The sequence below is a fragment of the Chiloscyllium punctatum genome, chromosome 8 (genome assembly GCF_047496795.1).
Source record: "Chiloscyllium punctatum isolate Juve2018m chromosome 8, sChiPun1.3, whole genome shotgun sequence".
In the NCBI taxonomy this organism is placed as follows: Eukaryota; Metazoa; Chordata; class Chondrichthyes; order Orectolobiformes; family Hemiscylliidae; genus Chiloscyllium; species Chiloscyllium punctatum.
Window position 1 is genome coordinate 108,093,168 of NC_092746.1, and position 20,835 is coordinate 108,114,002.

Sequence of the window (20,835 nt, forward strand, 5' to 3'; positions counted from 1 at the left end):
ACGAAAAAAAGAAAGCATACCAACACCTTCTTCACTATCCTATCTAATTGCAACTTCACTTTCAAGGAACTATGAACCTGCACTCCAAGGTCTCTTTGCTCAGCAACACTCCGCAAGACCTTATCATTAAGCACAAGTCCTGCCCTGATTTGCCTTTCCAAAAATGCAACACCTCACATTTATCTAAATTAAACTCCATCTGCCACTCTCCAGCCCATCTGGAGGTCCTGTTGCATTCTGAAATAACGTTCTTCACTGTCCATTACATCTAGATCTGGCAATGCAAAACCATGCACACATGAAGTCCTGTGGACATCAGCAACAGAACTGCATTGAACCACTTAAGTAACCTCATGGCACACCATAAACATACTGCACCATTACTGCCCATGGAGCAGATTGAAGGCAACAGCATGGGTTCAATCCCTGTGGTAGTTCATGAAGCTTCCTCATATTGCCCCATGCTGGAGTGGTTACCCCCAAACTACAAATAATCAATTATGTCTTGCTCTACCTAATGAAGAAAGATGCCATGGTCCTTTGTGACTGCAGCTTCACTATCACCAAACCAGGAGATCAATCCTGATTCAATGAAGAAGTTTGAGAAGCAAAGGTCATTTTTTTTTTAAAGAGAAGCTTGAGAGGAAATTTGATACAATTGTTTGACACCATGAGATGTCCAAAAGGACTACAGAGACAAACTGCACCCATTGGCAGATATGTTGTAATCATTCCATGACGATACAAACATGGATCTGGATACTTCCTATGCTATTTGCTTCTTGGGTTACAGAACCTTGGATAAGAGGTAAACTATAGAGGATATGAAGGAATTTCTTAATTCAAAACGGTGTTGAATCTTTGGAAATCTCTAACCTAGAGTGTTGCAGAGGGTCAGTCATTAAGTATATTAAGAGCTTGGCAGATTTCTAAATAATAAAAATATCAATGCAGTGACAGTCCAGGAAAATGACTGACTGTGATCTAGTTCAATGGTACTGCAGACGTAATAGGAAGTATGATCAGCAGTAGACAATTCAGCTAATGTTTCTCTTTATCGAGGTACACCAAACAATAAGAGAACACTAAATCACATGAGCAAGATGCTGTGCAACTACCAATTTGACCACAGATATCTAAAGCACCATAAAGGAGGAATTGAAAAATATGCTTAAGAAACGGCTCTCAGATGAATATTGAAACAAAATTACAACATTGAAAATGTGAACATTCGGTTGTGGGCTTCATAGACTGCTGCACAGAATTTTTTCCCCTTGCAGCTGGATTAACATGTCAGGTGAAAGCTTCAAAGTTTGAAGCAAGTTACTTAAATAATTATGCTCAAGGGACTGTGACCCAAAACAATCTTAAACCAATCATTTTATTTTCTCTCCATCAAGCTGAATTTATAGTCACTTTGAAAAACATCATGCTTAAAGAAGTCAAAAATGACTGGTTGGACAGAGAACTTCAACCCCCTGCCTTAAAACACACAACAGGCTCAACTATGCATGAATTTACCTCAAGACAAAGTTAATGGTGAGCTTAAGATAAGTACACTTAAAACTAAGCACTAAGGATTTATTACAAAGTCAGGATGGATCTTCCTATTTGAGATGTTCAATTAGAAAGTTCTTAAAAATTTAGGTTCAACTTAAAAGTGAGCAGTTGGAGGATCTCCAACTTGCTTTAAAAAAACGTTTTAAGCAGAAAGACCATTTAAAAAAAGAATCAAGCAAAAATAGGATAAAAAGAGTAATAAGAAACACTGACAGAAGTAGTAGCATTGGAGATTCGTCATACAGGTAGCAAAGCTACATAGGAGCATAATGACCTTGCCGATATAACAGCGTTTATTTCAATCTAAGAGAGCGACAGCTGAAAATGTAGTTCAAGAGCAATTACGGATGGCCAATAATGCTGGTCCAGTCTGCGACACCCACATCCCATAAATTAACAAAAGTAAAATTCACTACTGGGAACTTGTAATCAGGCTAAGCACAAATGCCAAGCTTCCATTTTGTTTACTTTTTTTTGTTCTTTCATGGGATGTGCATGTTGCTGGCAAGGATGAGATTTATTGCCAATCCCCAAAAAGGAGAATTGTATTACTTACTGGAAAAATAAAGCATTAAATATTTCAGGAATACCTCAGATAGAATCATAGACATGTGCAGTACACAAATAGACCCTTCAGTCCAACTTGTCCATGCCAACCAGATATCTTAATCTAGTCCCATTCACCAGCACTCAAGCAACATCCAAGGAGCAGGAAAATCGACGTTTCGGGCAAAAGCCCTTCATCAGGATGAATGGATTTTGCTAGAAACATCGATTTTCCTGCTCCTCGGATGCTGCCTGACCGGCTGTGCTTTTCCAGCACCACTCTAAACTAGACTCTCATCTCTAGCATCTGCAGTACCACTCCCGCCATATCCCATTCAGCCCTTCCTACTAAATGTACCCATCCAGTTGTAATTGCACCAGTCACCCCTTTCCTCATGCAGTTCATTCTATAAACACACCATCCTGTGCATGGAAAAGTTGCCCCTTAGGTCTTTTTTCATCTTTCCCCTCTCATCCTAAACCTTTGCCCTTTAAGTTTGGACTGCCCAGCCCAGCGAAAAGACCTTGCCTATTGTTATGAAGGTATATAAGTGTATTGTACCTTTAAGAGAGTTGAAAAGCTAGCTGGTTGAAAAGGACTGAAAGCGCAGAGTGTCCTGAACAAGGTAACAATGTAATATTTGGGTTGAAACAAATAGCAACATATGGGTTGCCATGAAACAAAAACAAATTCAAACTCAGCCAGTTTAAATTATGCTCCAAGACAGCAAAATCCAATCAAATTTGAATTTAGTATTTTGATAATATTAAAACCAATGAAATGATCCAATGTTTCGGGGTAAAAAACTGGACATTTTGAACAGTCAAGGGGAGAACTACCAGAAGACCAATAAATGTAGGCTGCTAGTTCAAGAGCTCTCTGAAAGGTACGTGTCTGTGGAAGGAGTTTGCACAGGAGAACATCGAAACTGACCTAGACAGAATCTACACAGGAAAATCTACAAAGGGAACTTGACAAAGCTGACTGGTTATGAAACGTGACTTTTTTTTGTAAATTTTAATCAGGTTTTTTTTAAACTCAGACTCGTATTGTAGAGTGGGAGGTAAAAGATAGGTTAAAGAGAAAGAAGTTGTAAACAGTTGTTGGTTTTAATATTCTCTGTTGGACGTAAAGAAAAAAGTTGTTAATGTTTACTTGAAATAGTGACGTTTGAGATTGTTCTTTGCTTTTTTAATTTTAATAATTATAGCATGGGGTGAGTCTCTTTTGTGTGGCTGAGGGGTTTACCCAGGGTCGTAACACTACTTACCTTATCCACGTTCCTCATGATTTTATAAGTCGCTGTAAAGTCACTCCTTGGCCTCCAATGCTCCAGGGAAAACAGCCCTGGTCTATTCAGCCTCTTCCTATAGCTCCAACCCTGGCAACATTCTTGTCAATCTTTTCTGAATCCTTTCAAGTTTCACAACATCTTTCCGATTGGGGGGTGGAGACCAGAACTGCACATAATATTCCAAAAGTGGTCTAACCAATATCCTGCACAGCCACAATATAACCTCCCAACTCCTATACTCAATACTCTGACCAATAAAGTAAAGCATACCAAATGTGTTTTTCACTATCCTCTCGACCTGCAACTCCACTTTCAATGAACTATGAACCTGTACTCCAAGGTCTCTTTGTTCAGCAGCACACTCCAGGACCTTATCATTAAGTGCATAAGGCCTGCCCTGATTTGCCTTTCCAAAATGCAGCATCTTACATTTATCGAAATTAAACTCCATCTACCACTCCTCAGCCCATTGGCCCTACTAATCAAGATCCCATTGTACTCTGAGGTAACCTTCTTCGCTGTCCATCACACCTCCAATTTAGGTATCATCTGCAAACTTAGTAACTATACCTCCTATGTTCACTTCCAAATCATTTTATATAAATAACAAAAAGCAGAGGATCCAGCACCGATCTTTGTGGCACACAATGAGTCACAGGTTTCCAGTCTGAAAATCAACCCTCTACCACCACTCTGTCTTCTACCTTTGAGTCAGTTCAATATCCAAATAGCTAGTTCTCCCTGTACTCCACGTGATCTAACTTTGCTAATCAGTCTACCATGAGGAACCTTGTCAATGCCTTACTGAAGTCAGTGTAGATCATGTCCGCCGTGCTGCCCTCATCAATCCTCTTTGTTATTCCTTTAAAAAACTCAAGTTAGTGAGACATTATTTCCCAACACAAAATCATGATAACATGTTGGACTTCAGTTATGTTCTAGCTTGAGTTCTCTGTTTTATGGCTTAAACAGTAGTTTGCAATTTAACTTTCAGTTCCACGTGATATCACCCAATTCTGCCTACACTCTGCTGCTGTTGAAAATCTTATCTGTACTACTGTAACGTCCATACTTGACTGTTGATAAGCTTTTCTGAACAAGTTTTTAACCCCCCATAAACTTGAACTCAACCAAACGTCCTATCCATTCATCACCCATATTGACATCTTTCATCAACATCAGCAAGGTCTCAGTTCTCACTGTTGTTTCAAATCACTTTGCATCCTTGCTGTCTTATCACTGTAACCTGTTTCCAGTCATTTAACCTCCAAAATCAGTTTCCTCCATGCCTGCTTTCTTCGACATTGCCGATCTTAATCAGATCACAACTAAGGACCATGCCTTCAGCTGGGATGCATACCTGGGTCTTGAGCTCCGGACCTCCTCCTCCTATGATCCTCAGACCCTCCTTTAAGAAACCTTTTAAAACACATACTGATTTCATTAGTCATCCTTTCTGATAGTCTGATATATGGCATGTTGCAAGATATTGCTTGATAGCATTTCTGTGAAGTATCTTGGACACTTGATGTTAAAAACATGAAAATGCTAGCTGTTTTGAGGACTTGCATTTTTGTGAAGATCATCTAAATCTTATAGTCTAGATTTTTTATTAATAAGGAAACGTCTTCATGAGATCATTAGGAGAAGGTATTTTATAAGTTGTCTATTTATTCCCCATATATAGTAGAGCCTCAGACTACTGCTAATTTCACAATCCAAATGCATCAAAAGGAGCCTAGGCTGATTCATCCATTATTTACTCGAGTCAAAAACACTTTACATTTTTGATGCTTTTACCTCTTCAGGTTCTTGCGCAACTTCAACAACTTGCTCCTGTGTATCTGCAGCTGTTGCTTCCTCATAGACTTCATTGTCCTGAGTTTGCAGGCCTTCTGGCATATCCTGGTCTGTGGCATAAAACTGGGTGTAGTCTTCATCCTGATTGTGAAGAAAAAGCGTACCCTTGCAGAAAATTGTGTAATTCGAGATATTAGAAAGTGCATCTAATTGTTTTTTTTCTTTTCTACTTCAGACACTACTCAGCATCATTGTGAAGTGATCTAGTTCCCAAATAATGAATTGATAGCTCTATTTATTATAGAGATAACAGAATGTTTCTTAAAGACCTTTACTGACCTGGTTATATTCAACTTATAGCTTGGAAACAATTGGTTTTACAGACTTACATACCCAAGCCATGGCGAGTTCAGTTTAATTCAACCTTTCATTTCATATTGTTTCATGCATATTCTTAAGAAAAAAAAGCTGTTGAACCTTGTTTCTTAGACTCATTAGAACTAAATCGCAAGACTACCAAATCTCAAAGGGAATAATGAGTTACATTGCATGAGTCGTAGTTGGTAAATACAGGTCATTCTGCTATAACGAGTGTTTCATTAACATGAATTCACTGTAACAAGATTGATGAACTGGGGATTGTGTGTACTGGTTATAATGCAATTCCAGCTAGATTAGTTTAAATGGTGCAGCTATTATATAATTTTTTTATAACACAGGATTGCACGAAAACAGAACTACCGCGTTGGAACAAAACGGACTGCAGATTCTGACTGGAAGAACAGTTTTTCCAACTGGAGAAATTACGAACAGTGGCATGAACATAACTTCCATATACAGCACCAAGAATAGGGAGAGACAGTGACTTCACAGCAATGTCACTGAACAAGAATCCTGAGGCTAATGCTAATGACACAGGTTGAAGTTCTATAACAACAGCTGATTAAATAAATTTAATAAATAAATTCTGGAAGATAAAAGGTGCTATTAATTATTGTAACCAGGAAACTATTAATGAAGTAAAATCCTATCTGGCACGCTAATGCCTTTTCAGATAGAATACTGTTGTCCTTGCCTGGCCTGACCAACATGTGATTCCACATCCACATTCTGAACTGATTTTTCAAATGGCCGAGCAAGCTGCCCAATTCAAGGAAAGTTAGGGAGGAGGCAACAAATGCTGTCCTTGCCAGTGACATCCTCATCCCAAAAAAGAAGAAAAAAAAAGGCTTAGGATTAGAACTATACAGCTAGCTGGCTAAGTCCTAAAGGGATGGGCCAAAAACAGATCTATGAAGTTAGACCACAGAGTAACCATGATCTCACTCAAGGTGGACCAAGGTGGCAGAGCTGAATGGTCTACTCCTGTTCCTATGACTTAGCTGCAAGACACTGTCTGCAACAGAATGGAAGAAAAGAGAAAAAAACACCACAACTCACCCTCAACAATTTACCTTTCCCAAATGCATATGCTCATGACAATATTAATACAAATAACAACTGCAGAATCATTGCAGACATGAAGCCCCATCTTTACATTCCACATAACTTTAACTACCACCATCCTAAATGAGATAAATTTGAACAGTTCTAGCAATTCAAAACTAGACATCTGAGGGGGGTTGTGGTCCATCAGCAGAAGCAGAATCATATTGCAATGTAATCTGCAACATGCAATAAACGAATTGCACACTATTCCAATCTGTAACCTCATAGTGAGGCATATGCCCTACACTTCACATCAAGCCATTGTTCAATAACGTGTTTAGGAATGTAGGTCAGGACAGGCAACAGGTGTATCTAAAACTAAAATCAACGCGAAGCGTCAATGCAGAATGAATTTGCAAGCCAAACAGCAAAAGCATCACTCTCAAGCACAGCTAAACAAACCCACAATCATAGGAACATATTTACATTCTTCAGTCCTGCTACATCTGTTGATGAATAGTGGACAATTAAACAACTGGAGCAGGAGGAAGATCCAGTTATCTTCATTCTCAATGATGGGAGCAGTCTAGCACCTTGGTGTAGAAGACATGGCTCAGCACCGTAAGGGAAAAGAAGCCTGCTGAATTGGTACTCCATCCACCACCTTTCCACATTCACTCTCTCCACAAAGGCTCAGTGACAGAAGTGTCCACGAAACAAACTCGAGCATTTCACCAAGGCGCTTTTGACAGAGCCTTCCAATCTAAATCTTCACCACATCGAAGGATCAGGACAGCGGGCACAAAAGAACAACATCACCTCCAAGCCACACTCCATGCTGGCTGTTAAAACTATTGCCATGTCTTCACTGTCACTGGGTCAAAATCCTGGAACTCCTTACCTAATGCCACTGCAGTTTCCTACATCACAGGATGGTAGTAGTCAAAGGCAATAGTGTAGCACAGTCTTTAAAAGGCAGTTGGAATGGGTAATAAGTGCTTGCCTAGCCAAGCTGCCCATGGTGAAAAACTTTTAAAGTAGCACAACAGATTCAAAGCGCTCAATGCCCTACCTGTTCCTCGGTTATAAAGTTCTATTTTAGCACCATTACAAATGAATAAAATATAATGCTTTTAGAATGTATTATCTGCACTTAATTTGTCAAAGTCGGACAGAATTTGCCTGGTTTACAAAAGATATTTCTCAGAGGAAAATCAGAGGGGATTTTCTCAATTCTTAAAAATATCCATGAAAACATATGCATCAAACATCATGTTTAAATTCTTCTGTGGTCAAGGCAAGAGGCAAGAATGATGAAAAATTGACATCTTTAATCTTTCCACTTACTTGCATGCATCATGTCAAAGATGGTCTGTATCTAAAATGTGCTCAAGGCATATTTAAAGTTCTGTTACCATAGCCCAATTATACATTTTAACCAATTAAAAAGACGCTCCTTATGACATCAGCAAACGTCTATTTTCCATCATAATTTTTACAGCCAAAAGATGCACCGGAGGTTATAATATTAACAGTCTGGAGACTCAAATTCAAATCAGTTTGACAGATATTCATGCTGACCCCAACAGAATAAATTTTCTGGCCTTGAATAGGACACTATAAAGGGTATTTTCTTGCATTGCTAAGAGCACTTCATGGTAAAAACAGAATTGAGCATCCACAACAGCGAAGGTAAATTATTCTGATCAATCATAACAGAACAGTGAAATATTTGGGATGGAACAGAAATAAAATTTAAAATGCTTCAAAGCTTAATTAAACTGGATTTTTTTTCCACCCTCATAATTCACTGAAACCAATTTTAGAAGATTCTGAAATCACTTCTCACAAGGTATACAAAATGCTTTGAAATTACATTACTTGAAGTAATTTAAATTTTTGGTCAAATGTCAGCTTTAATCATTTTTCCAAAAATAATTTTCCTTGTTATGAGAGATTTATAACACTTTCTGTTCGCATTCAAAATGCACTGACTTGTGGTTTTTACCAGTTAATGATGATAAATGCTTCTACACTAGGAGATCATCTCAAAAGCTAAGAGTTAATCTCTTTATTCAGTTTAAAGCTGCAATGTACTGAAAGAAAGGATGCAGAGAACATCAATCATTTCTGAGAATTAACATTCTGAAGAGGTCAGTAATCTATGCACCTTTACAGGGCTCAATCAGATCCCATCCAATCTGCTGATAAAAAACCTTTCACCTTAACTGTGCTTGACAATTGGCAGTGTATCTGCATCAGACAATGCAGGCTTTTTCACAAAGATACAACCCTCAAGGTCATAATGCCAAACAGTCTCTAAGCCTGTCAGAAGAGTATTGCCTACCTCCAAACAAGCTGTCAACATAAACTTTGTCAGACAGGAGATAAAGAAACTGACAGCAAGTGATAATAGGTCTAATTTTCACACATCCCCTGGGACAGAAATAGTTTTAAAATCAGCCTGGATCCTGATGAAGTGTTATCTGAAATGATACAACAGAAAAGGACTTACTTGAAATTCATCATCTAGAGGGTCATTGATTTCAAGGTCTAACACTTCATCATTGTACATTTCTTCCCCCTGTTCTGCTGGATAATCAATTTGGTCGTCTCCAAGCTGTGTATCATCTTCATACTCCACACCTTCTTCCTCATCAGCGTATTCGTCATGTACGTAGCCCTCCATTTCTCCTTGTGCATCTTCTACAACTTCAAGAGTGGCATTTTCATCATCTATATCATGGTCTGCATAATGCATTACCTCTTCACTTGATTTATCACCGACACTCTTGGACAATTCTAAAGATGTACCCACAAAAGATGCTGAGGCATTCATGTCAATAGACACATCTTGGTAACTGAAAGGTAAATAAAGACATTACACACTTTAAAATGCAGAAGCATTAGCAATTTAAAATTTATTCCTCAGCATTACACAACATGGGAGATAGGTGACCAATTTTATCTATAACCATCAAAATGCTATCCAACTCTATTTGAACCTCTTGTTTTAATCCGCAATGATGCTTGAGCAACATACAAATTTTATCACAAAGCAAATTTTGGATATGTACCAAAGTCACATGATTCAATTAATTTTTATCTTTAATCATTGCGATCTGGGCGGCACAGTGGTTAGCACTGCTGCCTCACAGCGCCAGAGACCCGGGTTCAATTCCCGCTTCAGGCGACTGACTGTGTGGAGTTTGCACATTCTCCCAGTGTCTGCGTGGGTTTCCTCCGGGTGCTCCGGTTTCCTCCCACAGTCCAAAGATGTGCAGGTCAGGTGAATTGGCCATGCTAAATTGCCCATAGTGTTAGGTAAAGGGGTATGGGTAGATGTAGGGGTATGGGTGGGTTGCGCTTCGGCGGGGCGGTGTGGACTTGTTGGGCCGAAGGGCCTGTTTCCACACTGTAAGTAATCTAATCAAATTAACATTAATTTGCGGGCATCTTTATACATTACAATAATGGCTCGAAACCATTACTACAAATTAAGATCCTTCTTATAGGTCAGGTATCTTTTAACCACAAGCCTAAAGACTGAAATAACCTTCAAACTCAAAAGACTGCTTTTGAATGCACCCTCAAGTCAATTTGCACAGGAAATCTGTACCCCAAAATATTTTTGACCAGTTCTAGACTGTATGCACTGGCCGTTTTCCTTTCAAGCAGGACTTCAATGTTCATTCCTCTAAGAAAATTTACCCAAACTCTGTTGGAACCCAGAAATAATACATTAATCACCGCAGAAAATCCAAGAGGGTCAGTGGCAGGGTCACTTGCTATCATGTATGCTATTTCAGCCAAGTGCTGCGGCTTGCTCTGATCTAAAATCCATTGAATACAGCTGGTCTGCAACACCACCGACAGTCTCACATACTGGCCTCATCTTGGGATTTTGGGGATTTCCAGTGCAAAGGTAGTTTTATTTTACTAAATAAACATGCCAGAAAGGCCATTAAATATGGCTATGGATGGTGCAAGAAGGAGACGCTGTTCATTATCAATAGCGAAGAAAGTGGAGGTTTCGCAAAGACTTGACAGCAGTGCATCGTAGCATGACTGAGTGAGATAAATGTCACTACTACATGACTTAAAGCAGAAAGTCCAATTGTTAAAATTTTACGGTGAAGGCGAATCTTTAAAACTAATGATCAGTTGAAGAATAATGCAAAAAGTAATTCACTCAATTGTGTTATATTGGAGTGGATCTGTCAGCAAAGTATTGCAAAGGTTCTGTATTCTAACCCGCTGATCAATAAAGCAAGCCAAGATCTACTTTGAAGGGTTGAAGATTGAAAGTGTGTGCGTGGACACAACAGAGGATTGAGGCTAATCACTCAATGGAATGATGGGGGTGACCACTAAGCTTTGGTGGGGATTGTTTGAGTTTTCAATGCTGATCATCTCATGTTGAGTTTCAAACCCAACTGCAGTCTCCAAAACTTCTCTTCATGTGATATTTCTGAGCAAAACTTTAAATCTGTTGAAATCCACAGTCCAGCTTACTCAATGTAACCACGGAGAAAAACTACCTCAGGTAAATACCAACTATCTTCAACTAAAAACCAAAATTATCCCAACTCGAACACACAAATGGTACAGAGGTTTTTAAATAAAAAAACTATCTGGCATGTACCTTATGTGGAGAGTTATTTATAGCAACCTTGTATATGAATGAATTCGCTTTCAAACATCTACAATTGTTTTAAATGAACACCTGCATGACAAAAAGATCGATTGTTGTACATATAGTCTATTTAGTGAGATCTTTAGCAAGGAATGAATGATTAAAACTGCAACTTGTTTTGTTATTAAATTTTTGCATATTTCAAGTTGACATGTTCCATTATAATTGACACTTCCATAATGCAAAAGCCTTTGTAAACCTGTCGTTCTGACTGCACAATATTACCATCACATAATGTAACTGACCCTATGAGGAACTATGAAATGGCCACTATAAATCTGCAAAAACTGAACAGAATGCACATTACCTGTATGGGCTGGCTTTTCAACCTAGTTTGAGACCAGGGACCTGATTGGCACACCTATTTTAGGAGAAAGTGAGGACTGCAAATACTGGAGATCAGATTCGAGAGTGTGGCGCTGGAAAAGCACTGCAGGTCAGGCAGCATCCGAAGAGCAGGAGAATCGACGTTTCGGGCATAGGCCCTTCATCAGGAATGAGGCTTGTGGGCCGGGGAGCTGAGAGATAAATGAGAGGGGGTGAGGTTGGCGGGAAGGTAGCTAGGAATGTGATAAGGAGATGAAGGTGGGGGATAAGGCAATAGGTGGGAGAGGAGGAAGGAGCAGATAGATAGCAAAGTCAATGAACAGGTCAAGAGAGTGGTGCCGAGTTGGAGGCAAAATATGAGGCATTCTTCCTCCAGGTGTCGGGTGGTAAGGGTTTGGCAATGAAGGTAGGCCTGGACCTGATGTCCTTGGCAGAGCGGAAGGAGGAGTTCAAGTGTTCAGCCAAGGAGTGATGGGGTTGGTTGGTGCAGGTGTCATATTCCTCCTTGGGACCCTGCAGCCACACAATCAGTGGGGATTTCCGTTTCCTCATTTCTCCTCCTCCCACACTGTCCCAGTCCTAAGGCTCCAACCCAGCACCACCCTCTTGACCTGTCCATCACCTTTCCCATCTATCTGCTCCACCCTCCTGTCCCACCAACCACCTTCTTCCCCCACCTTCACCTATCACATACTCAGCTACCTTCCCCTCCCTGTCCCATTTATCTCTCAGCTCCCAAGTCGACAAGTCTCATTCCTGAAGAAGGGCTTACGTCCAAAACATTGATTCTCCTGCTCTTTGGATGCTACCTGACCCGCTGTGCTTTTCCAGCGCCACACTCACAACTCACCCATTTTAGGAGGGTAACTCAGATATTTGAAGTTCTCCTCAAACAGAACATTCATTTAGTCAAAGCTTTTAGTTTTGCACTCAAGTTATTTCACAAAAATATGAATTTAGGGGGGGGAAGCCAACATTTACATTGTATGAAAATAGTATTGCATGGCTGGCAAGTGGACTCCAACTGGTACAGGTCTCGTTAACCAGCTAATGATAACAGGCAGTTAACTGCCAGGTTCTAGATTTTAAACCAGGCAGATTGACCGATTAGTCAAAACCCGATGTATGAAGTCACCTACAGCACTGACCAACTGAAAATCTTAATTTACAATTCTTCACTCAGGAATTTTTAGTAATAACATGTAATGTTGGAGCTGTGTTGCAAATTTTGCAAAAGTGACAGGTTAGATAGAGTTAGTATTCTGATTGTTGAAAACAACAAAATAGATATATTATTTAAAACAACAGCCTTTGGGATTCTCATTTTATATATTTGGCATCACACAGGCACTGAAATTTATATACCATATTTTTTTATGACATGCAGAATGTCTTTCTGACTCGAATCCAGTTACAGTGAATATCACTCTTATTGTAAGAGCTTAAAATAACTATCTTAAATTGTTAAAACTTATCAGCATTTTTTACCCATCCAGAGTAATGAGAGGTTGACAAGGTAACTTCACAAATGGGACTCAAGCCATTTGGTTCAAGGAAATGGGGTGAATGATAAAAATCATTATTCCACATGATGGCGATGATCAAATCGTTTTTCACTATATATCATACAAAGTCAAGAACACCCCCAAAGCCATCACTTTTGATCTTGAAGAGTGCCCAGTTGTTTTCATCAATATTCAAGCTGTGTACTATTTTGGAAGTCACTGGCTGCAAAATAGCAATTAAACTATAAAACCATAAGAAATAGCAACAGGAATATGCTGCTTGGTCCATCAAGCCTGCTCCACCATTCAAGAGAATCACGACTGATCCTAAATTCCTCACGTCCACTTTCCTGTTGTTTTCCCATTACCCTGGATTCCCAGACTCATTAGGAACCCATCTATTCTCAGTCTTAAGGAATAAAAGGATGACTAGGGTAGATATCGGTCCAGTCAAGGATAGTAGTGAGAAATTGTGCGTGGAGGCAGAGGAGATTGGAGAGACACTAAATCAATACTTTTCGTCAATATTCACTCAGGAACAGGACATTGTTGCTGATGTGAACATTGAGTCACAAGTGATTAGAATGGATGGCTTTGAGGTATGTAGGGAAGAGGTCCGGGGAATACTGGAAAGGGTGAAAATAGATAAGTCCCCTGGGCCTGATGGCATTTATCCTAGGATCCTCTGGGAAGCTAGGGAGGAGATAGCTGAGCCATTGGCCTTGATTTTTATGTCGTTGTTGTCTACAGGAATAGTGCCAGAGGACTGGAGGATAGCGAATGTGGTCCCCTTGTTCAAGAAGGGGAGTAGGGACAGCCCTAGTAACTATAAACCATTGAGTCTCACATCTGTTGTGGGCAAAGTCTTAGAGGGAATTGCAAGGGATAGGATTTATGAACATCTGGATAGGAATAATGTGATCAAGGATAGTCAGCATGGTTTTGTGAAGGGCAGGTCGTGCCTCACAAACCTTGTTGAGTTCTTTGAGAAGGTGACTAAGGAAGTGGACGAGGGTAAAGCAGTAGATGTGGCGTATATGGATTTTAGCAAGGCGTTCGATAAGGTACCCCATGGTAGGCTACTGCAAAAATTACAGAGGTATGGCATTGAGGGTGCATTAGAGGTTTGGATTAGGAATTGGCTGGCTGGAAGGAGACAGAGGGTAGTAGTTGATGGTAAAGGTTCATCTTGGAGTGCAGTTACTAGCGGTGTTCCACAAGGATCTGTTTTGGGACCATTGCTGTTTGTCATTTTTATAAATGACCTGGAGGAGGGGCTTGAAGGCTGGGTGAGCAAGTTTGCGGATGATACGAAAGTCGGTGGAGTGGTGGACAGCGAAGGAGGATTAGGGGGTTAGATAGGGTTGACAGTGAGAACCTTTTTCCACGTATGGAGTCAGCTATTACAAGGGGGCATAGCTTTAAATTAAGGGGGGGTAGATATAGGACTGATGTTAGGGGTAGGTTCTTCACTCAGCGAGTCGTAAGTTCATGGAATGCCCTGCCAGTAGCAGTAGTGGACTCTCCCTCTTTATGGGTATTTAAGCGGGCATTGGATAGGTATATGGAGGATAGTGGGTTAGTGTAGGTTAGGTGGGCTTTGATCGGCGCAACATCGAGGGCTGAAGGGCCTGTACTGCGCTGTATTCTTCTATGTTCTATGTGGCAGGTTACAGCGGGATATAGATAAGTTTCAGAGCTGGGCAGAAAGGTGGCAAATGGAGTTCAATGTAGCTAAGTGTGAAGTCATTCACTTTGGTAGGAGTAACAAGAAGATGGATTACTGGGCTAATGGTAGGCTACTTGGTAGTGTGGATGAGCAGTGGGATCTTGGTGTCCATGTACACAGATCTCTGAAAGTTGCCACCCAGGTAAAATAGTGCTGTGAAGAAGGCATACGGCATGCTGGGCTTTATTGGTAGAGGAATTGAGTTCCGGAGTCCTGAGGTCATGTTTCAGTTGTATAAGACTCTGGTGCGGCCTTATCTGGAGTATTGTGTACAGTTTTGGTCGCCATACTATGGGGAGGATGTGGAGGCACTGGAACGGGTGCAGAGGAGGTTTACCAGGATGTTGCCTGGCATGGTAGGAAGATCTTATGAGGAAAGGCTGAGGCACTTGGGGCTGTTCTCATTGGAGTAAAGAAGGTTTAGGGGAGATTTGATAGAGGTGTACAAGATGATTAGGGGTTTAGATAGGGTTGACAGTGAGAACCTTTTTCAGCGTATGGAGTCAGCTGTTACTAGGGGACACAGCTTTAAATTAAGGGGAGGTTGGTATAGGACAGATCTTAGGGGTAGATTCTTTACTCAGCGGGTTGCAAGTTCATGGAATGCCCTGCCAGTATCAGTGGTGGACTCTCCCTCTTTATGGTCATTCAATCTGGCATTGGATTATTGGGCTAGTATAGGTTAGGTAGGCTTCGGTCGGTGCAACATCGAGGGCCGAAGGGCCTGTACTGCGCTGTATTTTTCTATGTTCTATGTCTTAAATATATACAAGGACTTGCCCCATAGCTCACTGTAGCAAGGAGTTCCAAAGATGCACAACTCTCAGAATAAAATCCTCCTAATCTCAGTCTTAAATTGGTGTTCCTTTATTCTGAGACTATGCCCTCTGATGAGGGGAACCAACTTCTCAACATTTTACCCTGCTAAGCCCCGAAATAAACCTCTATGTTTCAATAAGATCACTTCCAGACTTCTAAATTGCAATGAATAGAGTCCTCACCTGTTTAGCATTTGCTTAGAAGACAATCCTCCATACCAGGGATCATCCTAGTGAACTTGCTCTGAGCTGCCTTCAATGAAATGATACCTTTTCTTAAATAAGAACACCAAAACTACACACTGTACTCCAGATGTGGTCTCATCAGCACCTTGTACAGTTACAGTAAGACTTCCTACTCTTATAGTCCAATCCCTTGAAATAAGCACCAACATCTCAATAGCCTTCGTGATTACCTGCTGTACCAACATAATAGTTTCTGTTTTCTATGCACAAGTACCGCCAAATCCCTTTGCGTTGCAGCTTTCTGCAGTTTTCCTCCATTTAAATAATATTCTGTCCTTTTGTTCTCACTTTCAAAATGACCTTCAAATTTTCACATAATACACTCAATTTGGCAACTTTTTGCCCAAAGCTCCTATCAATATCTCTCAATAACCTGTTTATATCCCTCTTGCAATCTGCCTTTCCCCATATTGTGTTGTCTGCAAATTTAGCTACAGTATATTCACTTATTTCCTCTAAGTCATTAACATGTATTGTAATTAGCATGTAAGTCATTAGCATCTAAGTCATTAGCATGGTCCCAACACTGATCCCCACGCAACCCCACTGGTCAAGAGTTGTCAACCTTAAAAATAATTATTTTTCCCTACTCCATTTCCAGCCTATTGGCCAAATCTCTATCTGTGCTACCTCCAACACTTTGTGCTCTTTATTGTAAGGCTTAAGATTTTTCAAAGCACCTTGCCAAACGCCTTCTGAAAGTCTAAATACTGAACATCTATCGATTTCCCTGTACCCATGTTGGAGACTTTCGAGAAATTCTAATAAATTGCATTTCATGAAACCATGCTGACTCTACTTAATTAGGTACTGATTTTTCAAATTTTCTGCAATTATTTCCTTAATGATTGATGCCAATAATTTTCCAAAAACAGATGTCAGACTTAATGACCTACAGTTACCCACTTATGCCTCTGTCCTTTTATGAATAAGTGTGTTGTGTCAGCAATTTTCCAATCTGTTGTTACCTCTCCAGAATCTAATGATTTTTGGGAAATGACAATGCGTCCACCAATCTGTGTTTACCTCTTTTAAGATTCGAGGATACAAGATATTCCTGTCTTTAGCCCCATTAGTTTGTCTAATATTTCTTTTATTGATAGGGATGGTACCTTAATTCCTCCCTTTTCCTTTGCCATGCTTCCATGTGCAGAACTTCCCACACACCCAATGTGAATCTCTCAAGGGTGTCAGGAGACTCAACCAATCCAGAAAGCCAATGCTCTGGGAACATGGGTTAAAATCCCACCATAGCAGATGGCGAAATATAAATTCAACTTGTAAAAATCTGGAATAATGGTCTAATGACTATCAATTGTTTTAAAAACCCAAACCAGTTCACGAACGTCCTTGAGGGAAAGACAGCTGTCAATCTTACCAGGTCTAGCATATGAGACACTTCAGACCCAGAGCAATGTGGTGACTCCTAAAGGCCTTTGTGCAACAAGGGTTAGTCAGTATGAACTTTTTTAACTAAAATAATCAACAGAAATTAACCAGTTAGAATTTTATAGATGGGCCTTCTTCCAGGCAGTCTTGGATGGCAACTATGGAAGTGAAAGGCAAAACATTCAACAGTTCAGCTCATTCTTTGCATGTTAAAGATCAGCTAGTCACACTCTCCCGTCTGGTCCCAACAAGACAGTCAATTAATCCCGTGTGTGTGCAAAGTGTGTGCAAATGGTCTCCAAATGCCCAAGAAGCACCATGTTTTGAGAAATAAAAGCTAAAATGGTAGCAAATACTGATAACATAGAAGGTAGTTATATTTTATTTCCCAATTACAACAAATTCCAAACAAGTTTAATTCTGCCTCCTATCACAATAAAAAAAAATCGATATTGGTTATAGCAAGTTTTCACAAAAGTTCCTTTAGTCTAAAACTGCTATCTTCCAGTATAGGAGAAAGTGAGGACTGCAGATACTGGAGATCAGAGCTGAAAATGTGTTGCTGGAAAAGCGCAGCAGGTCAGGCAGCATCAGCCCTTCTTCAGGAAGTGTTCCTTGGATGCTGCCTGACCTACTGCACTTTTCCAGCAACACATTTTCAGCTGTCTTCCAGTATAGAATAGTTGAACACCATTAAAAGATCTCAATAGTTAAAAACAGCCTAAACATTGTCAATCAACCACTGCACAATAGCTGCAAACTGCAACTTTACAAAGAAGGGAATAGAAATGACCATAAATAGAGGAAAGGAATGTTTAAAAATGAGCAAAACATCATCCACCAAATTGCTAACCTCAAATGAGCTTCACTTCCTCTCAAAGTTAAAAATGGCAAACATAGAACATATAATTGGTCAAGTAATGGTTCTGCTGAATTTCTGTGAAGTCCAAAAGCGGTAATTGGCAAATGCATATCACTGATATTTGCTTTAATATTTTCCTTATCCCCATGCCTCTTTTTATATTACTGATGTTTCTGAAACAAATTAGATTTTGCTAGAAGGGATAGATGTTCAGCATTTGCAAAGGTCAGTGAACGTCGAATGTAATCAAGTAATATCTTCACCGCTGGCTTCTGCTTTGCTCTCAGATGTTTTCTCAATGTTCGACTTACTATTTAGTGCTCGACAGATCATATCTGCAGTACATCACAGACATACATGTGCAGATGTTTTTGTTTATTATTGCAGGCTAATAAAGTTAAACTTGAAACACCAAATTCATCTTTTATGTTTGAGTAGCTTCAAAAGATGTTCGAAATTCCCAGCATTGCGAAATTGTTTCAGTTTTAGTTCATACAAGCCTTCAGCTCTTCTATTACAGCAACTTTAACATTTAAATAATCATCTTCTAACCTCTATTACCATGGAAAACTGTACCAAATATTAAATCATTCTGCAGCAAATATTTCATGAACTTGAATTCAGAACTTATTTTTAACTGATCCACCCATGGCTTTTTAGCCTAAAATTATCAGTATTTCTGCTGTTTTCTACACTCGCCAAGTCTTTGATAACTTTCCTGTGTTTCAACATCGAGAACTGAACAGTACATTAGAAATCACCCATCCTAGAGCACCATGTAGCGCCAGCATAACAGCTTCAGAAATGCATTCTATTCAATTGGCTGCGCACCTCAGGTTTTCTTTCTTAACTGTTGGTCTGCAACGACTGAACAGGGTAAAGGTCACCAACACTTCCAGATCTATTTTAGAATTGTGCAATGTCAAAACATCTGTCAATAATGTAAAGTAACTTTCCTGTCAAATGCTAAAAATAATTACAAAAAGAACCCAAAGAAGAGCAATCCGTAAGTCACAATTATAGCTCCTATTTCAGACAAACAGACAAATTTTCTACAAAGCGTAGAAATAAAGCAAATGTTCAAAAGTTCTGAACAGCCTAAAATAATAATTTAAATTGAGCACAATGTGCACTTTAAAAACTGAAAAAATTTCAATATTAATAAAAGCCCAAATAAAAGCTTCCAAATCCAGTGTTTCATATACATATAAGTATTCATAAAATAATTAGATAAAGCCTTGGGCTTATTAATGAACAAGCTAAAGAGGTAATCGGGTCTTCATTAGTACCCATGGATTTCAACAAATGAGAACCCACTATTTTTTGAAAAGAGTGGACAACGCTGTCTGATGAGATCCTAAACTGCGGCCTAAATTTGGTTGTGTTTCACCAGTCAATACAAGACAAAAGGGTGTGGCAGGAACTTCCAGAGAATTGTTAGCAAAATCATTTCTATCATCCTGACAACACACATGACAAATACGAAATAGCTAAATTTTGCATGCTGTTCACACAATAAAGGACCCCGAATGCCACATGGCATTTACCACGGATCAGGCCCAAAACAATAATCTGATCTTAACAAAATAAACATTTAGTCTAATACTAAACCGATCTGCAAATCTGAAATTTCCTTTCCCCTGATGTGGAACAACTGCATCAACAAGGTTTAGAGCGTAACATTATTACACAAAGCAGATGGCACAGTAAGATTGACAGTGCTGAGATTTACTTACAAATTACACAGAGACAGAAGTGCTGAGTGAATGTTTATTAAGGTTCTTAATGGTTTATCTATACTCCATTGTGTTTCAGAATACGAAAATATGTAAACCAAAATTAAGACTAAATACATTTTTGCATCTTCATCACTCCCTAAACAAAGTGTGTGTTATTTGGCTGTGTGCATAAAAGCAAGTTGTGAACTGAAACGGTTAAAAGAAAAAGTCCAAGATACATCCAATACCACAAAGAATATTGCTTGAGACATGCAATACTTTCTTGACTCCAAAGGCAGAAAATAAACTCCAACAATATTTGCATAATATTTAAGCACTGATGCAGCACAGTGGCTTAGAAGGTAGCACTACTGCCTCAGTATCAGAAACCTGGGCTCAGGTGACTGTGTATGGAGTTTGTACATTCTCCCCATGTCTGCGTGGGTTTCCTCCGGGTACTCTGGTTTCTTCCCACAGTCCAAAGATGGGCGGCACGGTGGCACAGTGGTTAGCACTGCTGCCTCACAGTGCCAGACACCTGAGTTCAATTCCCATCTCAGGCAACTGTGTGTGGAGTTTGCACATTCTCCTCGTGTCTGCGTGGGTTTCCTCCGGGTGCTCCAGTTTCCTCCACAATCCAAAAATGTGCAGGTTAGGTGAATTGGCCATTCTAAATTGCCCTTGTTAGGTGAAGGTGGGTTGCGCTTCGGCGTGTCGGTGTGGACTTGTTGGGCCGAAGGGCCTGTTTGCACACTAAGTAATCTAATCTAATCTAATGTGCAACTTAGGTAGAATAACCGTGCTAAACTGCCCATAACTGTGCAAGCTAGGTGGATTAGCCATGGGAAAATGCAGGATTACAGGGGTTGGGTCTGGGTGGGATACTCTTCATAGCATTAGTGTGGACTCAATGGGT

The 20,835-nt window shown here is 39.8% G+C and overlaps 1 protein-coding gene across 2 annotated transcripts in view; it reads right to left on the reverse strand.

The window, feature by feature from the left end:
* rbm33a (RNA binding motif protein 33a) overlaps positions 1-20,835 on the reverse strand; it is a 162,425-nt gene that overhangs the window by 103,173 nt on the left and 38,417 nt on the right. The window contains exons 5-6 of one of the 2 annotated variants that reach the window (XM_072576224.1): positions 9,145-9,490; positions 5,202-5,342 (exon numbers count right to left, since the gene is read on the reverse strand). In XM_072576224.1, the coding sequence (XP_072432325.1) occupies positions 5,202-5,342; positions 9,145-9,490 (487 nt within the window). Of the gene's footprint in view, positions 1-5,201; positions 5,367-9,144; positions 9,491-20,835 lie in introns of both variants that reach the window. The other variant, XM_072576223.1, reaches the window with a different exon arrangement.